Source organism: Ambystoma mexicanum, chromosome 2p, assembly GCF_040938575.1.
Source record: "Ambystoma mexicanum isolate Mex_15411 chromosome 2p, UKY_AmexF1_1, whole genome shotgun sequence".
Lineage (NCBI taxonomy): Eukaryota > Metazoa > Chordata > Amphibia > Caudata > Ambystomatidae > Ambystoma > Ambystoma mexicanum.
In genome coordinates, this window is record NC_090923.1 from 747,658,966 (window position 1) to 747,679,581 (window position 20,616).

The window sequence follows — 20,616 nt, forward strand, 5'->3', positions numbered from 1 at the left end:
ATACGTAAACGCTGTGAGGTACTGAGAATCGGGGTGTAAGGGAACAGAGAATAATGCATTCTTTAAATCAACTATCGCTATCTGGCAAAGCACCCCAATTTTAAAGACCATCTCTCCTATGTCCTACGACAATTGCTCATCAGACGTGTCCCTTAGCGATAAGGTTGGATAGATGCACAGAACTGCGTGCCACTCTCCGCCTTCCTCATCTGTGCCTGAAAGAACCACCCTGTTCTTCTTCTTCCCTACAGCCTAAAAGATAATTGTAACATCGCCACCTGGCGTTATTTCCTGTGGCACATCAGGCCGAAATAAAAACTCAAATGGTACTTGCCAGGCCTGATTTCTGATCCCCGGGACCCAACTCAACAAAACCATCACTACAATATGTCTGAAATAGCACTGATCCCCTAACTGTATACAACCCTGAGGTTGAGCATACAATACCTTCCTCCGTGAAGGCAATCAACAACTGCAATTCTCTCAGGATGTCACTTCCCAAAAGATTTGCTGGGGTATCCATACAATACAACACAACAAAGAGGCTGACCCATTTTGATTACCAACCTTGTTACGAAGATTCTCGGTATAAGGAATCGACGGGACAGCCCCAGAGAATCCCTGCATGTTCATTGTTTTGCCTGACAAGGGGAACTCGCCTTTCTTAATACAGGACTAGGTAGCTCCAGTGTCGACCATAAATGAGAACGTTAAGTCACCTACATGCACGCCTATACAGGGTTCCTCTTCCAGATCGGTGGTAATGGTCAGGACAGGACATGTCAGAGATCCCTGTGGGCTGTCCTACTCCTGGTACATATTAGAAACTGGGAGAAAAAAAGGATTTCCCCCCCAGCACACTCGCTCCAGTGTAGTGCGTAACTGTTCTTTGGGGTGGGGTATAGGATTCTTGACCCATGTCTGCACTGATGCTTGTGCTGGTATGGTCGGTGGGGTCTGTGCAGCCCCATGTTGCTGTGTTCTGTTCAATCTGTGCCTGCTGCAATTGCACAGGACCTAGGACGTTTGGCAGGGTCGGGTTTGTATCTGTTGAGCTCCCATATAGTACTGAGGGCGTTCACGACAATCTCATGGCACGTGCCCCAACCTTCCACACGAACAACACTGAATCACATAAAATCCTCCATGATTATTTCCTGTTTTGATATGATACGATATGTAATTCATAACGCCCCTGTACACAAGTGTTGTTGGCCCATTAAACCGGGGACCCATTCCTCCGAACCCGGCAAATGACCCACTTCCCCATGGAAATCCTCCTCTGCCCCTCAGAAACCCTCTCATTGGGTCTTGGACCGGGAACATAACTGTCCACCCAACCCTGCGTCATACCCAGTTCACTGAGTCCTTGTTGTCCCGGTTGCTCCTGCTGTCCCTCCATAGAAATTGTAATTACTTCCCCGTCTAAACAAATCTTTGCCGATTTCTTTTGAAAGACCTTAGCCTCTGATTTTTGTGCCTGCTCTACATACTTCCTCTTTTTCCTGTCTTCTCTTGCAGAAATGCACAATGTGTGCCTGAATTTCTGGCCAACTCTTGGCCTCCATCCCTACTTCTTTCAAAAGTCCCTTCTTCAGCATGTGGCAAAAATTGCCACATTTTTGTCCATTGCTTCTCCCATTTCTGCCCTCCACATTTCCTGAATTAACTGTGTGTGTGGCAGGATCATCATCCAACTGAACTCTTGGATACCCCAGTCTCTTCCAAAGTTAGTCTGACCGCTCCCCCATTAGCGCCGCAAATAACATTTCATGTCCCTTATACCCAAAATGACGCCAGCAGTCTGTTTCTCTAATGCATAAAACCACTTCCCTGGCCCTGCAGTGAGCGAAGGAAGTGTCTTCATCAAATTATTCTGATCCAGGTGTGACAATGATACATAATACGGCCTTCCCAGACCCTTCTGGAGCAAGGGAAACTGAGTTATACATGTTTTTACTGGGGCTTACTCCATATCTCCCCTATTACTTACTACAGCCATGCGAGTACCCTGGCGTGTCTGTTGGTTTCATGCTGTGTTTTCTATCGCTGCTACTGGAGCAGGAGGTAGGGTGCCTACAACCTGCTCTCCTTGCTTGACATCCCATTCCTCTCCTCCTTCATGGTCTACTCCAGCTGCTACATCTCCTAACCCGTCTATTTCACCCAAGAGCACCCATTTTACCTTTTCCCAATTCCTTAGTCGTTCTTCACATTCATTCACTGTACTTGCCTATAACTCCCTTCACGGTTTACTCTAATTCTACTTCTGACTCGTACACAGAAGATGACATCTTATCAAAAACACTTGCCAGCCAATATTTCCGAGATATCCTCACCATTCGAGTATAGGATGGGGCGCAATGCTTTCCACTACAGCACTGCTGCTCTCGCTCTCTTTACCACAAGTACGGCCTTCTCTACTACAAAACCGTCTTTTCCTGACTACAGGAAGTTTCCCTTTACTACTTCGACTACGAGAAAAATCAAGGTGAGGGGTTCTGCCCGCACTGCAAATACAAAAGAATGGCAAAACCTACTTCAGCAAGGTATCTACGGTTAGACTTACCCTAAGCTACCACCCCACCTTCAAGTGAGGGCTCCAGCCAACCAGACACGCAAGCTAAGTGGTATCAGACAAGCTTCACACTGGGCGTGCGGGGTAAGATACCCCCTCATAACTCCTAAAATTACAAAGTAAAAAATATAAACAAAGGACTTGTAGCACAAACGGTGCAATCACTCTATCAAAAAACATCCACTTTTCTAAACCCTGCAACCTCAACTAATCTCACACCCACATTCCAAGTCTACCCTTACGCCCAAAAGAAAATTCCAAACAAAACCCCTTAAGTCAAGGAAACAACCCCTTTTCTACCCCCATTACCACTCTTGCTTTACACCCCCAACCGTGTACTCCTGTGAACCAAAGGTGCTCCGATGTGTGCTTCGTGAAATCAGTCCGCACAACTAAGCTGTGGCACCACGTCTCAGGGGAGCAGACGGACCTTTGACCAATATGGCTTCCGCAGACCTCTTTTTCACCATGCACGGAAGGCTTCATCCCCGTCGTGAGGTGCCATAGCTGAGAGGTGTGGATAGAAGACCCCCTCAATGTTTCAGAACGCCTAGGCTCCTACCTTGGCTCGCCAAATGTGGTGGTCGACTTTTAATCGGCTTAACCCAAAACAGGCCCACCACTTAAGAACCGAGCACACGGTTGTACATGAAGCAAGTTTATTGTACAAAAGCTCCGGGGAACCGTTCAATGGTGTTGCAGGAACAAACTAACCCAAGTCTCAACAATACAACATCACTTGGCAGTTTATATACTTTTTGCAACAATTTGAAACACTCCCAGATACATTTATTACTCTCCACCCACCAAATATGATTAGACAAAATCTTGTTAAAGAAATCCCATCTTTCCCCAATTCTTCCATTTTCAGTGGTCAGGCTTATCTTCATTATTATCTTCAGATCATATGCAAAACGCACATCTTCTTGGGATTGGTGTGGTAGGTCCTGACATTGGTGTATTGTTTAAACATTAGTATTGAAAACATAATTCATTGCTAGCAATAACTTGCCTAAAACATTAAAATTTAAGTATGATTGCACATGGTCTCGCTGACGTATTTTAGCAAATGGAAGGTCTGCCTAAATGGGATTTCCCTTGAACCATAGATTACGATCTCCATTCCAGAGACTCCTGTTGTCTCTAAAAACCTTCCAAGTTTATGCGGCTACATAAAACCTCTGATGACCTGGAACAACACTTAATTGAACAAATGACTAACCCCCTCTAAAGATGTGTGGTGGTAATCCCCAATAGACATCTATACCGTTCCGTCGGAAGTGGCTGCAGCGCAGCGTGGCTTGACAGTGTATGATCCCTTCCTCTAGTGTTTCTATACTGGTGTTCCTTGTGTGTGGAGAGAGTCGTAGTGGCCCGCATTCTGTGGCTCTGCTCTGAAGCCTTTGAAGCACGAGAAGAACAAGAGTAAGAGAGCACACGTGAAAAAGAGGCTGCCTGGTTCCTGAGGCTGTATCGCAATGGTCTCCTTTGACTAGATTTGGTCGTGTGGTGAGACGCGATGAATGAGAGACAGAGGGTACTCTTTGAGGCTTTAGGGCGGTGATATCAGGCCCTGTTTATAAGCTTTTCTAAGTACTTGCCCCCAGGTGCTAGTAGTGTTGTGGGATTGCTGCCTTGTTACATGCCATAATTGCTGGGTGAATATTTGGTGGGCAGTGCAGTTGCGTAGTTGGACAAATTGTTTCTGTCTCTTAGTCTTGCTTAATATGATTACCAACAGAGCTAAAGCTAGGAAAATGCACATATTACCGGCGACTTTAGATGCAACTCCCCCTATATAAGAACACTTGTTTAACAGATGTATTGGCCTTGAGTGCCTGAAGACGGCAGAGATTACTAAACACAAGATCTGATTCTCTTGATGATGCCAGTCTCACCATAAATCAATGTGAAACTATCTGCTGAGTTGTCAGCTCATACTGGAGAGCTGGGGTGCCCCTCCCAAGAATACTATCCTGGAAAATCGTGACCAAGGGCTCGATGTTTCAATGTCACCTTTACACACTTTAGATGTTTCTGCGGCTAATAGTGTTGGATTAATCCATGGAAAATTGACCTTGGATAATATTCAGTTAGCTACTGCTGAGTCTTCTTTGCAGTTCTCCATAGAGATGTTACAACAAAGAGATGAGCAACCATACCAACTGGCTCATAGAAGTCCTGCAAAATGTTTATAATTGGGGAACTGAATCTATGGAACAATCTCTCTCACTTCTTTACATGGATGGATGTGGTAGATAACGTTGGTGTACATTCTTGGGCAGAAAAAGTTGATAAACCATGTCAATGGGATCATCCTACTATTCAGTAAAAGGACGACACTCAAAATGCAATATCTCAGAGATCCCAAACGACCCAATGTGAGTTTTTTGCCCCGCAAGGTTTTAATCTCCATTTGAGGGATGAATTTTGAGCTAAGAACTACGATACAGCCTTTAAATGGTGATTCTATGGAACGTCGGAAAGACTTGTCTAATTTGCAAGCTATACCATCTAACTCGTTCATCTTGAGGGGACAGCAAGCACCAATACCTAGGTCAACCTCGCGGGCTCACTCAGCAGAATTGACTTGGACCTCTGTACATTGTTTCCCAACAGTATGTTCCCAACCCTAAACACTATTTCCTTAGATGGCTGCATGTTGGTAAAACCTCTATGCCTCCAATTGCCGATGACTTTGTGAGGAAGAATATAATGAAACATAGAAATGTTGTCATTACCAATGTGTAGACCATGGCAGGTTTCGAATCCAGAGATGCCCTGTGGAATAAGGTGCTTGCATGGCTGTGTCAGGAAACTGGGCTGGATGTTGTAAGAGTGTCTGACCTTAAGATTATCGGAAGGATTAAGATCGACCAGTGGTGCACCCAAAAGGATAGGGGTTGTATACTGGTGGGGCGCGACAAAAGCAATTTACCATCCTATTTGTCCTCCTCTAATGACCTTTGCAGAGCTTCATCGGACTTCAAGTTGGTAGCTGACTCTGCTCCTAAGTAGTGCGGTTTTAGGAGTCTTTGACTGAATAACAGACTTGATTTCTGTTTGGTTCTCTTTGTTTATTGTTATGTTGATCTATAGGGGGTATGTTTATGTTGTATTTTTTGTTCGTATGTTTTTGTTTGTGGCGCCTTGATGCCTGTGGTTTTGGCGCGAGATAGAGATATATAATTTAAATACAAAGGGCAAGATAACATTTGTTCCCTTGCAACTTTCCAATCTACAAGTCTCCCACTTTATTGCACGATTGAAACTCCTAAATAGCTTTAGGAATTTAGCTTATCCTTGTTTTCCTACTGACCGCAACTCTTCTGGTCAGGTCCTCAAACATCAGGAGATTATATGTACTATCTCCGAGACATATCGGACCATAAACTCAAGGCTATTTCTGCAGATGCTGACTGCAAAGGTTGAGTTTACTCATTTTACCTGCCTTCTGTTGACTGAAAACCTCTTTACAAGTCAAGTGCATTTTGAAAGAGAGCCCTAACCACTTGTAACGCTCACCTGATTCCCACAGAGACGCTGACCCGAACTGGACTGCTACCGTTACTTCTATCGTGAGGCGCAGGGCCCGGAAGATGCTCTGGACGGGGCCTCCGAATTTGGATTGCCTGGCTTGTAGAGTAAGTTTTCTGCAGGTGGAAGAAAAGGGATTGATTACCAGCTGGGGTGGATATGTGTTCCCACCAATCTCCCGTTTCTCACTCTTCTTGACCCCCAACTTGGTTTCTGCGAGCTCTCACCTTAGGTATTGTAAAGATGAGCTCTCCATCCTGCTTCAGGTGCAGGGGTGCGTAGAATCCAGTTACGTCACTGGATGGGAAATAGTTGCGGACACTGTGTCCTTTCGTCTCTCCTGCGGTAGCCGTAAGTATGAGTGTCTTTTCTCCACAGGAGCCGGGGCCCAGAAACCTAAAGCAGGTAAGTCTCTTGGTGAGTATTTGTTCTCCGTGCTTAGTTAGTGCTCACCATGTATTCCTCTTATGCAGGTGCTGGGATGTAGCTGGCGTCGTGGCCGCGGTGGAGGAAGTTAAGTGAAAGAAAAGCGACTGCTTACTTCTAATGATTGTCTTTTTCTGCTTACAGGTGCCAAGATGCTGCCGGCCGACACAGCTGCTGTCGCGCGTGATGAGGCACGTAAGTAAGTGGAAGAAACGTGGCTGCTTTAAAGCGGGCACCTCTAATGACTGTCTTTTTCTGTCTTTCAGGTGCCGAGATGCTGCCGGCGTCGTAGCCGCGGTGGAGTTCGGCGAGGCCACGGATGGGTAAGGCAAGGCGGCGCGGCTGCAAGCGTTTGAGAGCGCTGCTAATCTTGTACCTTTCCTTTGCAGGATCGTCGGAGGTAGGATTGCTGAGGCCGGATTCCGGTAAGTATAATTTCTAATGCTCGCCTTCTCTTTTCTTGTCTGTTTGCAGGTGTTCCGGGTGCTGGCGGGCGTGTCAGGAGCCAGGATGCAGGAGCCGACTCGGTAAGCGTCCTGCTGCTGATGCAGAATAACGCGAAGCACGTGTATTCCATCGGGCGTGGTTTAAATAGCAGAGAAGTGCTTCAGGTGTGTGTTCTTCCACCGGCCCCACCCAGGTAAGAAAAGAGTTCCTGAATAGAGGAAATAGTTCCTCCCAGCCCTGATGGCTGGGGACTTCAGCCAGACTGGATTGTTCTGGGTAAGTATGCAGCATGGTCTGCCTCAGGTAAGTCCACCCAAGCATTATTACACAGTTTATCAATATGAGCCCGGCGCCTATGGCGCCGGGACTGAAGTCATTTATGAGCCTGGCGCCAAAGGGCCCCTGTAGGGGTCTGCTGGGTCCGGAGATGTGGAAGAAGGGTCTGCTTCCGGGGGCGCTGGGCCAGTCCTGGCTCCTCGGGAGTAGTGCTCATGACAGCACCCCCCCCCCCACCCCCCTCAAGGCCCCTCCCAAAATTGTCTTCCCCGGGGGTTTTGGTTTAACTGGAAAGGTTCGGTGAGATTTCTTGATTAGACGAGGAGCATGGACGTGGTCATAGGGTTCCCATGACCTCTCTTGAGGCCCGTAACCCTTCCAGTCAATCAGGTAGAACAGCTTTGATCTGATGATCTTAGAGTCCAAAATGTTTTTAATCTCGAATTCAGGTTCTCCATTCACTTGAATTGGTTCTGGAGGTTTGGTTAGTCTGGTTCCAGATTGCATGGGTTTCAAAAGCGATACGTGAAAAACAGGATGTATTCGCAAATGAGCTGGCAATCCTAGTTTAACGGCCACTGGGTTTATTATGGCCGTAACTGGATATGGCCCCAGATATTTGGGATTAAAAGTGCGAGGTCCTTTGAGTGATAAGTGTTTGGACAACCAGACCTGGTCCCCAATCTGGTATTGAGGGGCCTCGCTTCGGTGTTGATCTGCTCCTCTCTTGTACCTTTCTTTAGCTTGTTGTAAATGTGCAGCAGCTTCTTTGAAGGCTTTGGTAATAGCAGTGTGTAACTGATCCACGGCGGGTGTTCCAAGATCTTGAGGTGGATCGAGGTTGGAAGTTCGAGGATGAATTCCATACAAAGTGTAGAAGGGGCTTTGCCCGGTTCCAGAGTGAACGGAATTATTGTATGCATAATCAGCTATCCAAAGGATGTCCTTCCAGTTGCTCTCTGACTGTTGTAGCATGCATCGTAAATATTGTTCGAGAGTCTGGTTAGTTCTTTCAGTTTGACCATCGGTCTGGGGGTGATGGCTGGTTGAGAGTCTTACATCGATTTGAGCCAATTGACAGCAACTATGCCAAAAATGGGAAATAAACTGGCTTCCTCTATCTGGGATTAGTACCGATGGGAATCCGTGTAACCGGACAATGTTTTCAAGGAATTCTCTGGCTAGTACCGAAGCTGAGGGTAAGCCTTTTAACGGAATGAAGTGGGCCATCTTGGAAAACAAATCCACAATAACGAGAATAGTGTTGTACCCGGAGCAGGAGGGTAAGTCTGTGATAAAATGCATAGAAAGGGTGTGCCAGGGAGATGGTGGAATGTCTAATGGTTGGAGAAGACCAGCCGGTCTTTTCTTTTGACCCTTGTTTTGAGCGCACACACCACAGGACATCACAAATTCTTTTATGTCTTTTCTCCACGAAGTCCACCAGAATTGTCTTCTCACTTTCTCTTCTGTTTTGGCAATGCCGGGGTGGCCCTCTATCAATGAATCGTGATAGCAGGAGATTACTTGCCTTTGCAAATCGGCGTGTGGTAGGAATAATCGTCCTCGGAAATAAGGCAAGTCATTGTTTAAAGTGAAATCCATTCCTTTTTGTAGCCAGTTCTGCAAGTCTGTTGGGTTCAGAAATTGTTTAACTTTTGCCTCAATGTTCTCGATGGATTGTGAAGAAATCAGGCCCAAGATCCTTTGTTCAGGAATTATTGGTACAGGCTCTGGGTTGACAATGGTGTCTCCCATTCCAATCCGGGAAAGAGCATCTGCTTTGCCATTTTTGCTGCCGGGGCGTAAGTGATCACAAAGTCAAATTCGGCAAAGAACAGGGCCCAGCGGAGCTGTCGAGAGGATTGAGCCTTGGCGGTTTTCAGATACTGTAAATTCCGATGATCGGTGATCACCGTGATGGTGTGTCTGACCCCAAGGAGATAATGACGCCAGGCCTTAAAGGCGGATTTAATAGCTAACAGTTCCTTGTCTGTGATGGCGTAGTTAACCTCAGGCGCCGAGAATTTTCGAGACCAGAACGCCACGGGATGTAATTGGTTAGTCTCTGGGTCTCTTTGTGAGAGGACCGCTCCCATTGCTAAGCTGGATGCGTCAGTTTCGACGATATAAGGGAGATCTGGGCGTGGGTGCTTCAGTATTGGCGCAGAAGTAAACTTGGCTTTTAGCTCTTGGAAGGCTTGTTCAGCTTCTTCAGACCACTCAAAACGTTTATTCTTTCTTAAGAGAGCCGTGATGGGTTGTACCACTCGTGAAACCTCCGGAATTAATTTGCGATAAAAATTGGCAAAGCCTAACATGCTCTGAACGCCTTTTACAGAAGTAGGTGATGGCCATTTGAGAATAGCGTCCACCTTTCGCGAGTCCATGTGGACTCCTTTGGGTGTCAGGATAAAACCCAAAGATTCGACTTCAGTGGCATGGAAAACACATTTTTCAAGTTTGACAAATAGTTTGTGTTGGCGAAGTTTTTCAAGTACTGTTCTAACATGATTTCGGTGATCTGCTTCCGAAGAGGAGTAAACAAGAATGTCATCTATGTAGACGACAACACAGACGTCAATGAGCTCCCTGAGGACATCATTCATAAAATATTGGAAGGCGGCCGGTGCATTACATAGTCCGAAAGGCATCACTTGGTACTCAAATAACCCATATTTAGTGCGAAACGCTGTCTTCCATTCATCGCCTTCCTTGATCCATACCAAGTGATAAGCCCCCCGTAGGTCTAGTTTTGTATATATGCAAGCATCCTTCACCTGGTCAAGGAGTTCCGGGATCAGAGGTAAAGGGTATCTATTTTTTACCGTTATCTGATTCAGAGCGCGGTAGTCTATACAGGTTCTGAGGTCACCGTGCCAAAAAAAGAAGAACAGAGCCGAGGATGCAGGGGACTTCGATGGACGAATAAAATCATTGGCCAAGTACTGGCCCAGGTACTGTCGCAGGTGAAGGTTCTCGGGCTCGGTAAGGGCGTAGATCCTGCTGCAAGGAGGAGTTGCACCGGGTAGTAGATCTATCTGGCAATCGTATGACCTGTGGGGCGGTAAGGTGCTAGCCTGTTCCTTTTGGAAAACATCTTGAAACTCTCGATACTCTAGCGGTAATTGCAAACTGTCGGCCGTTACTGACGCTAGGCCAATGTCTGATCGTAGATAGCAGGTTTGTGCACACTCTGGGAACGTTATCGTCTTTGCTCGCCAATCAATCTGAGGATTGTGTTTTTCCAACCAAGGGATTCCCAGAATTATTTGAAATTGCGGAGCCTTGATCACGTCGAACACTATTACCTCCCGATGCCCGTCCTGGCCTAGTAATGTCCCTTCAGTAGTGGTATGGGTTACCGGCCCGGAGGCGATCTCGAAGGAAATGTCCCGAGTTCCCACAATAGAGACACAGTTGCATTTGCCGTCTTCTGTCACGCTCTTTCTGGGTTAAGGGGCCCTTTACAACCACAATCTGCATAGGTTCGGTGCCATCGACACTTTTGGAGTTGCTCTGAGTCTTAGTGAAGATTCGGGTTTCAAACCGGGATCGATCCGCCTTCCTATTTTGAAGCCTGTGATCTAATTGGACCACCAAATCAATATAATCCGAACAGTCCTGAGGTGGATTTACGGCCTGGGCCAGGACGTCTTTGAGTTTGCCGCGTAGACCTCGGTGAAATAGCGTGATTCTTTTCTCCTCGGGCCATCCAGTTTCCACAACTAACCTATTGAAGGATGCAATGTAGGGTAAGAGATCCTGGTTGCCCTGTCGTAGGGAAAGGAGTTCATTGTCCAGGGCCTGCCCCTGGGAATGCCTTGCAAAAAGTCTTTCCATACTCGTCTGGAAGGCTTGGAAATTCCGAAGGATTGGATCATCTTGTGTAACCAGTGGAATTGACCAATCGGCGGCACTGCCGCTAAGATACGAAAGTACAAATGCTACCTTGGTCTGGTCATTCGGGAAGGCCGTGGGCCTGCAGAGAAAGTGCAATCGGCATTGATTTATGAACACTGCAAATCTTTTAGGGTCTCCAGCAAAACGTTCAGGTGGTGCCAGTGGCACATTTCCAGGTAGGTTGATTTGAACGGGATTGGTTGAAGTAACTGGGGTAAAATTCCCCCCTGGATTGGGCAGAGGGGTTTGCCCCGCTTGGCTCTGTAATAACTGTCTGGCAAGGTCGTCAGTTCGTTCCTTTGACACTATTAACTCTCTCCTGAGGGCGTTCGTCTCCTGGCGAGCAGCATGAACGTCAGCCCTTAATTCCCCCAGTAGCTGGGCCAGTTGATCTGTATCAGAAGTTTCCATAGGGCCTGGGTAGGAGATTATTGGTAGGCTTTGCGTTCTGTAACGCTCACCTGATTCCCACAGAGACGCTGACCCGAACTGGACTGCTACTGTTTCTTCTATCGTGAGGCGCAGGGCCCGGAAGATGCTCTGGACGGGGCCTCCGAATTTGGATTGCCTGGCTTGTAGAGTAAGTTTTCTGCAGGTGGAAGAAAAGGGATTGATTACCAGCTGGGGTGGATATGTGTTCCCACCAATCTCCCGTTTCTCACTCTTCTTGACCCCCAACTTGGTTTCTGCGAGCTCTCACCTTAGGTATTGTAAAGATGAGCTCTCCATCCTGCTTCAGGTGCAGGGGTGCGTAGAATCCAGTTACGTCACTGGATGGGAAATAGTTGCGGACACTGTGTCCTTTCGTCTCTCCTGCGGTAGCCGTAAGTATGAGTGTCTTCTCCACAGGAGCCGGGGCCCAGAAACCTAAAGCAGGTAAGTCTCTTGGTGAGTATTTGTTCTCCGTGCTTAGTTAGTGCTCACCATGTATTCCTCTTATGCAGGTGCTGGGATGTAGCTGGCGTCGTGGCCGCGGTGGAGGAAGGTAAGTGAAAGAAAAGCGACTGCTTACTTCTAATGATTGTCTTTTTCTGCTTACAGGTGCCGAGATGCTGCCGGCGACACAGCCGCTGTCGCGCGTGATGAGGCACGTAAGTAAGTGGAAGAAACGTGGCCGCTTTAGAGCGGGCACCTCTAATGACTGTCTTTTTCTGTCTTTCAGGTGCCGAGATGCTGCTGGCGTCGTGGCCGCGGTGGAGTTTGGCGAGGCCACGGATGGGTAAGGCAAGGCGGTGCGGCTGCGAGCGTTTGAGAGCGCTGCTAATCTTGTACCTTTCCTTTGCAGGATCGTCTGAGGTAGGATTGCTGAGGCCGGATTCCGGTAAGTATAATTTCTAATGCTCGCCTTCTCTTTTCTTGTCTGTTTGCAGGTGTTCCGGGTGCTGGCGGGCGTGTCAGGAGCCAGGATGCAGGAGCCGACTCGGTGAGCGTCCTGCTGCTGATGCAGAATAACGCGAAGCAGGTATATTCCATCGGGCGTGGTTTAAATAGCAGAGAAGAGCTTCAGGTGTGTGTTCTTCCACCGGCCCCACCCAGGTAAGAAAAGAGTTCCTGAATAGAGGAAATAGTTCCTCCCAGCCCTGATGGCAAAGGGCCCCTGTAGGGGTCTGCTGGGTCTGGAGATGTGGAAGAAGGGTCTGCTTCCGGGGGCGCTGGGCCAGTCCTGGCTCCTCGGGAGTAGTGCTCATGACACCACTATGTTCTGATTCATTGTGAAAAAGGCATTTATATTGAGATTCACGAATTTCTCATGTTTTTATCTTAAGGTACATGTCTTTTTTATTTTTACATTTGATAGATTTGATGCGTTATCTTTCTGCACGCGTGCAAGTTATATTGCATCGGTTCTAAATAAAAAGTAAACCACGCTCAGTTTGCCGCACCCCCAGTCATCAATATGAATTCCTCATAATAAAAGGGTCCACCCTGTCAACTCCACAGTCTACAGATTCAGTATTTGAGTAAATCATTGAGTTTCACTTATGAGGATCTTTGTGTTTGAAGAGTAGTAATCCAAAGGACAGAATTCTAATATTCTCATGGCTACAAAGTCCCACATTTTACGTATAAATGGTGTGTCTGGAATAAGACACATTTTTGAGGTCAACGGAAGGCTTTTTAATAGAGGCGTTACCCAGCTTGCTGATTGACTGTGACTGGCATTGACCTGTCCCATCTGTCCGACTATATATGAGGTCTGCTGCCTTCAGGCCTTACTGCCCTGCTGGTACTGTCATGGATATACTTTGATAAATAAGTACTGCTACTTCAAAATGTGGGGAAGACTTGGCTAGCTTAATCACCTACTCAGATTAAGCAGTGTCAACGTTGATCTTCTGTTCATTCATGTCACGTTTGCCTCTTGGTGATACCTCTTCCTGTGCCATCCCCTGTGATACTTCTAGCCTGTGCCGCTTCTACTCATCCTACCTGCACCTCTTCTGTTCCCCCTACTCCCATGCATGCCTTATTCTGTCAGCATCTTTCCCAGTTCAGCTCACCCTGTACCTGCTTTCTCTTCATTTTCCTTCCATTTTGCTTCTCTTATCTTCATATTCCTTCCCCCTTCATCTCTTCCCAAATGCCCCCAATACAGAAATGCTTTTCACTATGCAAAAGCTGAAATTTCTTTTTTGATGCTTGTCGTAACGTACTTTTGTACAGTGGCTTTTGAAGGCAGTCATTCTTATGGCGCCTACGTACTGATTGTTATGTAATTGTATGTGCATTAAAACTTTACTTGAAACAAAATTAACTCAAAGTGACAAATAGTTATTACTACTTACAAGTGGGGCTGAAGTGGGTACATATAGAAGCTGTTTCCGTTACGTAGGTTTGTCATTACTTGAAATATTCAATGTTACAATGCGATCTGTTACTGATTTATTCAACCATGCCAACGCTGTTATTCTCTTCAGCTAAGGAGATGCACCCATTTTCTGGATGTTTTCTCTCGGAATACCAGCACATCGGCCAGGTCGTCCCCAAAACCGCTGAAGCAGAGAATTCTCTCCTACCTGAACTCTAACTTTTATGATATGGAAAACATCATCAACTGGAGCATCCGTCTGAAGAACTGGAATCTGCGGAAAAAAAATGCGTATGTATTTGAAGCTCAGCGCTTCGATTTGTATTTGACAGAATATGTGAAGGACCAGTTTAATGATTCATGCTTTTGCATTTTGAAACTGTTCCTGTATAGACCTATGTCAACAAACATTTTCTTTGAAGGCTTTCCCATCTACTTTAAATTTAGCACCTGCCCAGCACCGTAAACTCTCCTACATCTTGATTTGTCTTTACTGTTGTTAAGATTAGTCCATGTTGGCCACAGATCCTTCAGAATTATTTTACTGATGTTAATAATTCTCAGAATATGATCTTATCCCTAGCAAGATAAGTGGAATACCTTGTATTCATTAACTATAAATGTTCTCTAACTTGGTGATCTGCATACTTCGTTATGCCAAGCCTCACCCTTGAGCAAAATGTTGCAATATTGAGGTGCCCTGATTCACTGCACACCATGACATTGACTTGAAGAAGAGTTGGTAGGATGGGGCTCTACAGGGCAGGAGGGGTGTGGCATAGACTCTCCAGTTCCTGGTCACCACGGGTGGCTGACCGTTGACAGGTAACATGTGGTTATTTTAGGATGTATCTCAATTAAATCATTATTCAACATTTTGCTTGTTGGGAGGGTGAAAAAGTCCAGGAGAGGTTGACATAATTTAAATGAAGATAGGTTGACGGGTATAGTGTGGTGGAAGGGTTGGGAGCTGGTACCGATTGTATCTTGTGAAGAGTATGAGGCAGCATAGCTTTTTGCACAATTTAAAAAGGTTGTTTACCAATGATGGAATTTCCATAGTGACGCCAAGCCACAGCCTTCCTCACAACATTATATTGCCTGTTTTATTTTATGCAGTAGTGTCAATGCCTTCTTTCTTCTGCTACCTTACATTTTTGTCCCCCGTCACCTCTTTTCCTAATCCCTCCTTGTTCCGGCCCATGACCATTCTTACCCTGCTTGAATGGCCTGCCCTTTCTATGTCTCCATCCTCCTCCTTTTTTTTTTTTTTTTTCTCGTCTGTTTTGTCTCTTCTACCGTCCTCCTTTCCTCTTTAACCTTACAATCTCTCTTCTTTCGCTCAAAAACCTTTTTACTCAGACTTCTTTCTCTCTCGTTTATCTTTCTTGTCTCTTTCTTTTGTTTGGTCCCTCCTCTCGGTCCCTTCTGTTCCCTTCCATCTGTTAAGTATCTTTTCTCTTTCCCTGAGGTTCTGTTTTATGATATTCTCTCTCTCTTTCTCTCTCTCTCTCTCTCTCTCTCTCTCTCTCTCTCTCTCTCTCTCTCTCTCTCCCTCTCCCCCCTCCTTTTTTGTCTCTCTATTTCCCTACTGTTCTTTTTTTGCTCCTTCCTGTTTGTTCTTCTTCTCTCTCTCGTTCTGTTTTTTCCCTCCCTTCTACTGCCACTTCTGTCTTCTACTCGTGCTCTACTGTTTCTCTCCTGGTCTCACCTCTTTTTCCCTTGCATTTTTCTCCCACCTGTTCATTTTCTGTCGATTCTCCTGCTCTGTCTGTTTGCTTACTCTTTCACCTTTTCTGTCAATTTTCTCATCCCATCTGTGGTACAGTGCCCTTCATCCTAACTGCACCTCCAAACTTGCATTAGTTCAGAGTGAAATGTTTATGGTGCCAAATCAAAGTGACTATGGGCCTCACTACGAGTCCGGCGGCAACCGTGCCGGAAATTCCGGGAAAGGTTACTGCCGGACTCGTATTACCATTCCGCCTTCCGTGATTACCGGAATCACTGGGGCATTACAACCCTGGTGACCCGGTAATTCCGGAGGTGGAATTCTGTTAATCCCCATTCCCATGGAGTTCCATAGGTCTCCATGGGAATGGGGAAGTGGAAACACCGGCACCATGCTGTAATGGTGCCGGTGTTTCCATGTCCGCCTGCAGGCGGGTGGTGTTAAACCCACCAGGTCAGATCTGGCGGGAGTGACGCCTCCCACCTGCAGGACTCTTAATCAACCGGTCCGGAAAGAACGATGGTGGCGGATTTACCACCACCGTTCTTTCCGGACCGGCAGGGTCGTAATGAGGCCCCATGTCTTAATGGTTCTCCAAGCAGTGGCAATCAGTGGCCAGAGATTGTACTGCGTCTATATTTTGAAGACCACTGCTCTAAAGATCTAGTTATTTTGGAAGGGCCTCATTTTGCCCAACTATAATAGTATTTTGGAAAGAATGAAGAACTCAAGGTCACGTAAATTAGGAATTAACTCCTTCAACATTTATACAGATTTTTGATTTGTTGCGTTTACTCCTTTTGTTCAATTCTTTTTATGTAGCTTAATTTCAGATAGTTGGAAGAGAAGTGTGATTATCCAAATATATAAAGGTGGTGATAAATTCAATCCAAACAATTATCGGGTGATAGCCATTCAAGAACCATTGGCAAAAGGTTTCTTAAATTGGGAATTGGGAAGGGGGAAATAATTGAATACCTTTTAACCAAACAGACAACTGAATGAGCTAGGATATCAAATAATACCTTGACCCTATATCATATGAAATGTAATGAAAATACAGAAGAGGCACTCTTACCCGGAGGTTTCCAGCTGTGCAAACCCTCACATCCTTAATAGAGTGAGAGAGGAATGCAGGCAAGAACAAAGTTCAATAAAGCAAAGATTTCACTTTTTTGCTGAAGACAAATTATTGATGCTGCAAATTCTTTTAGGAAGGGAATCCCAGAGTTTGCAGCCATAACCACACTGGATCTGCCAGAGGCCTAGACCACCTGTAACAATGAGTGAAATAGTGTGCAAAGTAATAGATCTGCAGGGTCGAATAGAAAGGGGCCATTTGAAGCGATCTTGTATATAGGACAAAGCTAGACAAAGCTAGACTAAAAAAGGGCTCAGAGTCAGCATAAGCAACTTAAATGAGATCCGACCCTTTAAGGGAAGCCAGTGCAAATTTCTCTGAGCTGGGAGATATCCGCATATTTATTGGTGCTAGTAACAATCCTCGCCATGTTGTTCTGTAGCACATGAAGTTGATGGATGATAGTTTTAGGCACCCCTGCATAGAGAGAATTCCAATACTCCAGTCCCGAGCCAACACTAGCTCTGGCAATAATGGGACAGTGATTGTCGGAAAGTAAAGCCCTAATTTGAATTTTATTATAAATATGATTTTAGTTTTAGTTTAAACAATAAACTTTACACATTTTAACATAAAAATGTACAAAATCCACTTTTAAACACAACTAATTTGCTATTCAAAACTTTAAAAAAGAAAAGAGAAAAAAGAAGACAGATAATAAAAATACCAGCTGTAGAAAATTATCTGAGACCAATACATCTCAAACTGTGAGTAATCATGTTCATAGCTCATACGCATACTTTCTAACTACGGATGACTGTGCATACAAATTGCCTTAAACTTCAAAAAAATGCATTGTGTACTTCGAATGAGAGGCTGTCTAACAGCCAGATACCATGGTTGAATATAGAGAGAAAAAGTGGGAATCTAAATCTCATGTGTTCAAGTGGCAGTTGTATAAAATAAAGCCACTCACATCACAGTCAAACAAGAGATATTCCCCTTGATCTACTCGGTACTAATATACAAAAGACTCAATTGTAACTGGCACACATCAGTTTAATTATATTGAGATGCCCAACACCATTTCTATTTTCAGCCAGATGTTATACAGTGCAGTGAACAATCGAATACTCGTAGTATTACTGCAATAAAGCCAGAAAGATAACTCCCCAATTGTTTCCAGATTATGGACATATTTGCCAAAAAACACTTATACGTTTGAGACAGTGTAGAGCATTCAGTCAGGAGGTGTTTAGCTGACTCTAGGATTTCATGATTTTTACATAGTCTGCAATATCGCTCTTCCTTAGGGATCTTATTGATAATGCCTGTCAGGGTAGGAAGTTGGGCTACTCTCAGTAAAATTATGAATCTCCTAAGTCTCTTTGACGGGCAGAGGTTGAAATAGCTCTGCGGCTTCTTGAATGAATATAGTCTGTGTCACAAACTATTTATTTAGTGCACTCTAATGGGCATAGTCTCTAACCAGTTCCCCCTCTCGGTGTCCAGCATAATTCAGTGAAAAAATGTATCCTTCAATACACATGAGGAATGGTGTTTCATAGTTTCCTGGCAAATGGCTGTCAATAAAGCATTCTTTGGGCAATAGCACATCTTCAAATAAAGATCATCTCTCTTTTTTAATACAATTGCTTTCAGGGAGATTAAACCCAACATCAATCATATAAGAGACATCGGGACACAGACCTGTAGGTCCAGGATCTTCCGCCAGAACTTACCTTCAATGATCTGCAGCCATTTCAGATTGACATGTAACGGGGCTTCTAAGCCGTAAGTGATCATTGGGGTGAGGACCTGGATATACAATTGACGGGTACCCCACCAAGTAGTACCACCTTGATTTATCGTAAAATTGTATATCGGCGCAGTAACCTGAGCAGCTTTTGCATTGTGCGCCTGTTTGCATGTGGTATAATCGCTGTTCAAGTCGAATTTGATACCAAGGTATTTATAATAAGGAGTGTACAAAATTTCAGCCTTGCCAATAGTGAGTCTTAGGCATGCTGTTTTCTTGCTGGTAAACCTCAGAATTTGGGTCTTTTCCAAATTAATTGTCAGACCATTATGATGCGCATGCTCCCATAGGGCTAGTGCTGATCTGCGTATGCCACTGAATGTATAATCGAAGATGACCAGGTCATCCGCGTATGCAAGAACTGGGCAAGATGCCTGGCCAGTTTTGGGAGGGCAATTTTGGGCTGATGTAATCGCCACTGGGATATCATATACATACAGGTTGTAGAACAGGGGAGCTGTGACGCAACCTTGTTTCACCCCTCTGTTCTACATTACCTGATCCGTCATATGGCCCTCTTGGTCCTATTTTAGTGTTACAGATGTGTTCTGGTGTAATAGTCTGAGGTATTAAAGCAGACCTTCTGGACAGCCCATAGTCTTTAATTTAGACCATAATTTCCCCTTTGGTATAGATGCGAAAGCAGCTTTAAAGTCGATGTACAATGCATATAAATGTGGATTGCCAGTCTTCCTAGCCCTGGTCCGCAATATGCCCATAATAATGAGGTTATGTGGGGTGTAGTACCCGCTCCTGAAACCACTTGGAAACCTGCAGAGAATACCTGCTTTATCTGGCCATGATTGCAGCTCAATTAGTAATAGGGACGCAAAGAGCTTAGCGTCCAACATAGATAATAACCTATAGTTATTAGGATCCGATGTATTCCCTTTTTTGAACACCGGGACTAGGATGGCCTTCTGCCACGAGGAAGGAATATTTCCTCCAAAGAGCACTTTCTCAAAACTAATAGTTAATAGTTTAGCCCAAAACTCTGGTTGGCTCTTTATCACTCCATTTGCCAGCCCGTTTGGGCCCGGAGCTCAGGAGGATTTCAACTGTTTGATCTTGCCCAGAACAGATTCATATGACGCATCAATAAATGTGGATGGAGGGATGCAACCTAATGGGAGAAAATGCTCCTCATTGTCAGGTGCGTTTCGGCTCTCAAGGAAATCTATCCATTCCACTGCGCCAATTGGATTGGTTATTTGGCTCTTCCTGGCACTCCATGTTTCACCTAAAAGGGACCAAATGCTCCTGGAGTTTTTCGAGCATATGGTTTGAACCAGTTTTTGCCATCTTTGATTTTTCTCAGAGCTTCTTCTGTTCTTAATAACTGCTCTATATCTGTTTTTGACAGTTCTAACAGTGGCATAATATGACTTGTTGGAAGCCCTTGTTCTCTTGGCAAATCGGACCTCTGCCCTTAGCTTTCTTTTGGCATCCCTAATTTATCTATCGTATGGCAAATTCTTGTTTCCTTCTCTAATCATCATACCCACAACAGTTGTTGCGTGCTTACCTTAAAACAGGCAGATCCAGTTCTCAATTGCATTTGCTGTCATGGTATGAAACTGGGAAAGATTGGAGGAACAAACTTCAGATAGTGCTCCAGTGGCTTGTCTTCTATTCCTATCTGACTAAAAAATTCTCCAGGTAGCCCGGTTAGTGGACAGGTTCCCCATGGGTTTACGTTTCAGGTACTTCTTCGGTATGTTAAAGGTACATCATAAAGCATTTTGATTGCTCCATATATTATGTATACCACTTAGATTATGAATATACTCTGCAATTGTCGGGCTAGCAAATATATAATCTAGTGTGCTCCGTCGCCGGCCGCTCTCCCATGTATAATTGCCAGGGCAATCGCTGGGTGTCCTACCGTTAATCATTTCGAGTTTCCAATTATCAAAAACTGTAACCAACCCAATCCCTCAGTGTCATTTTTAGTATGCTGCATAATGCGTTTAGTCTTTAACTTGGGATTAATAGATTTCCCTTCCTT

At 45.1% G+C, this 20,616-nt stretch overlaps 1 protein-coding gene across 2 annotated transcripts in view; it reads left to right on the top strand.

Moving 5' to 3' along the window:
- DMAC2 (distal membrane arm assembly component 2) overlaps positions 1 to 20,616 on the top strand; it is a 326,013-nt gene that overhangs the window by 36,939 nt on the left and 268,458 nt on the right. For both annotated transcript variants that reach the window (XM_069644383.1, XM_069644382.1), the window contains exon 2: positions 14,086 to 14,267. In XM_069644383.1, coding sequence (XP_069500484.1) covers positions 14,086 to 14,267 — 182 coding nt within the window. The remainder of the gene's footprint in view (positions 1 to 14,085; positions 14,268 to 20,616) is intronic.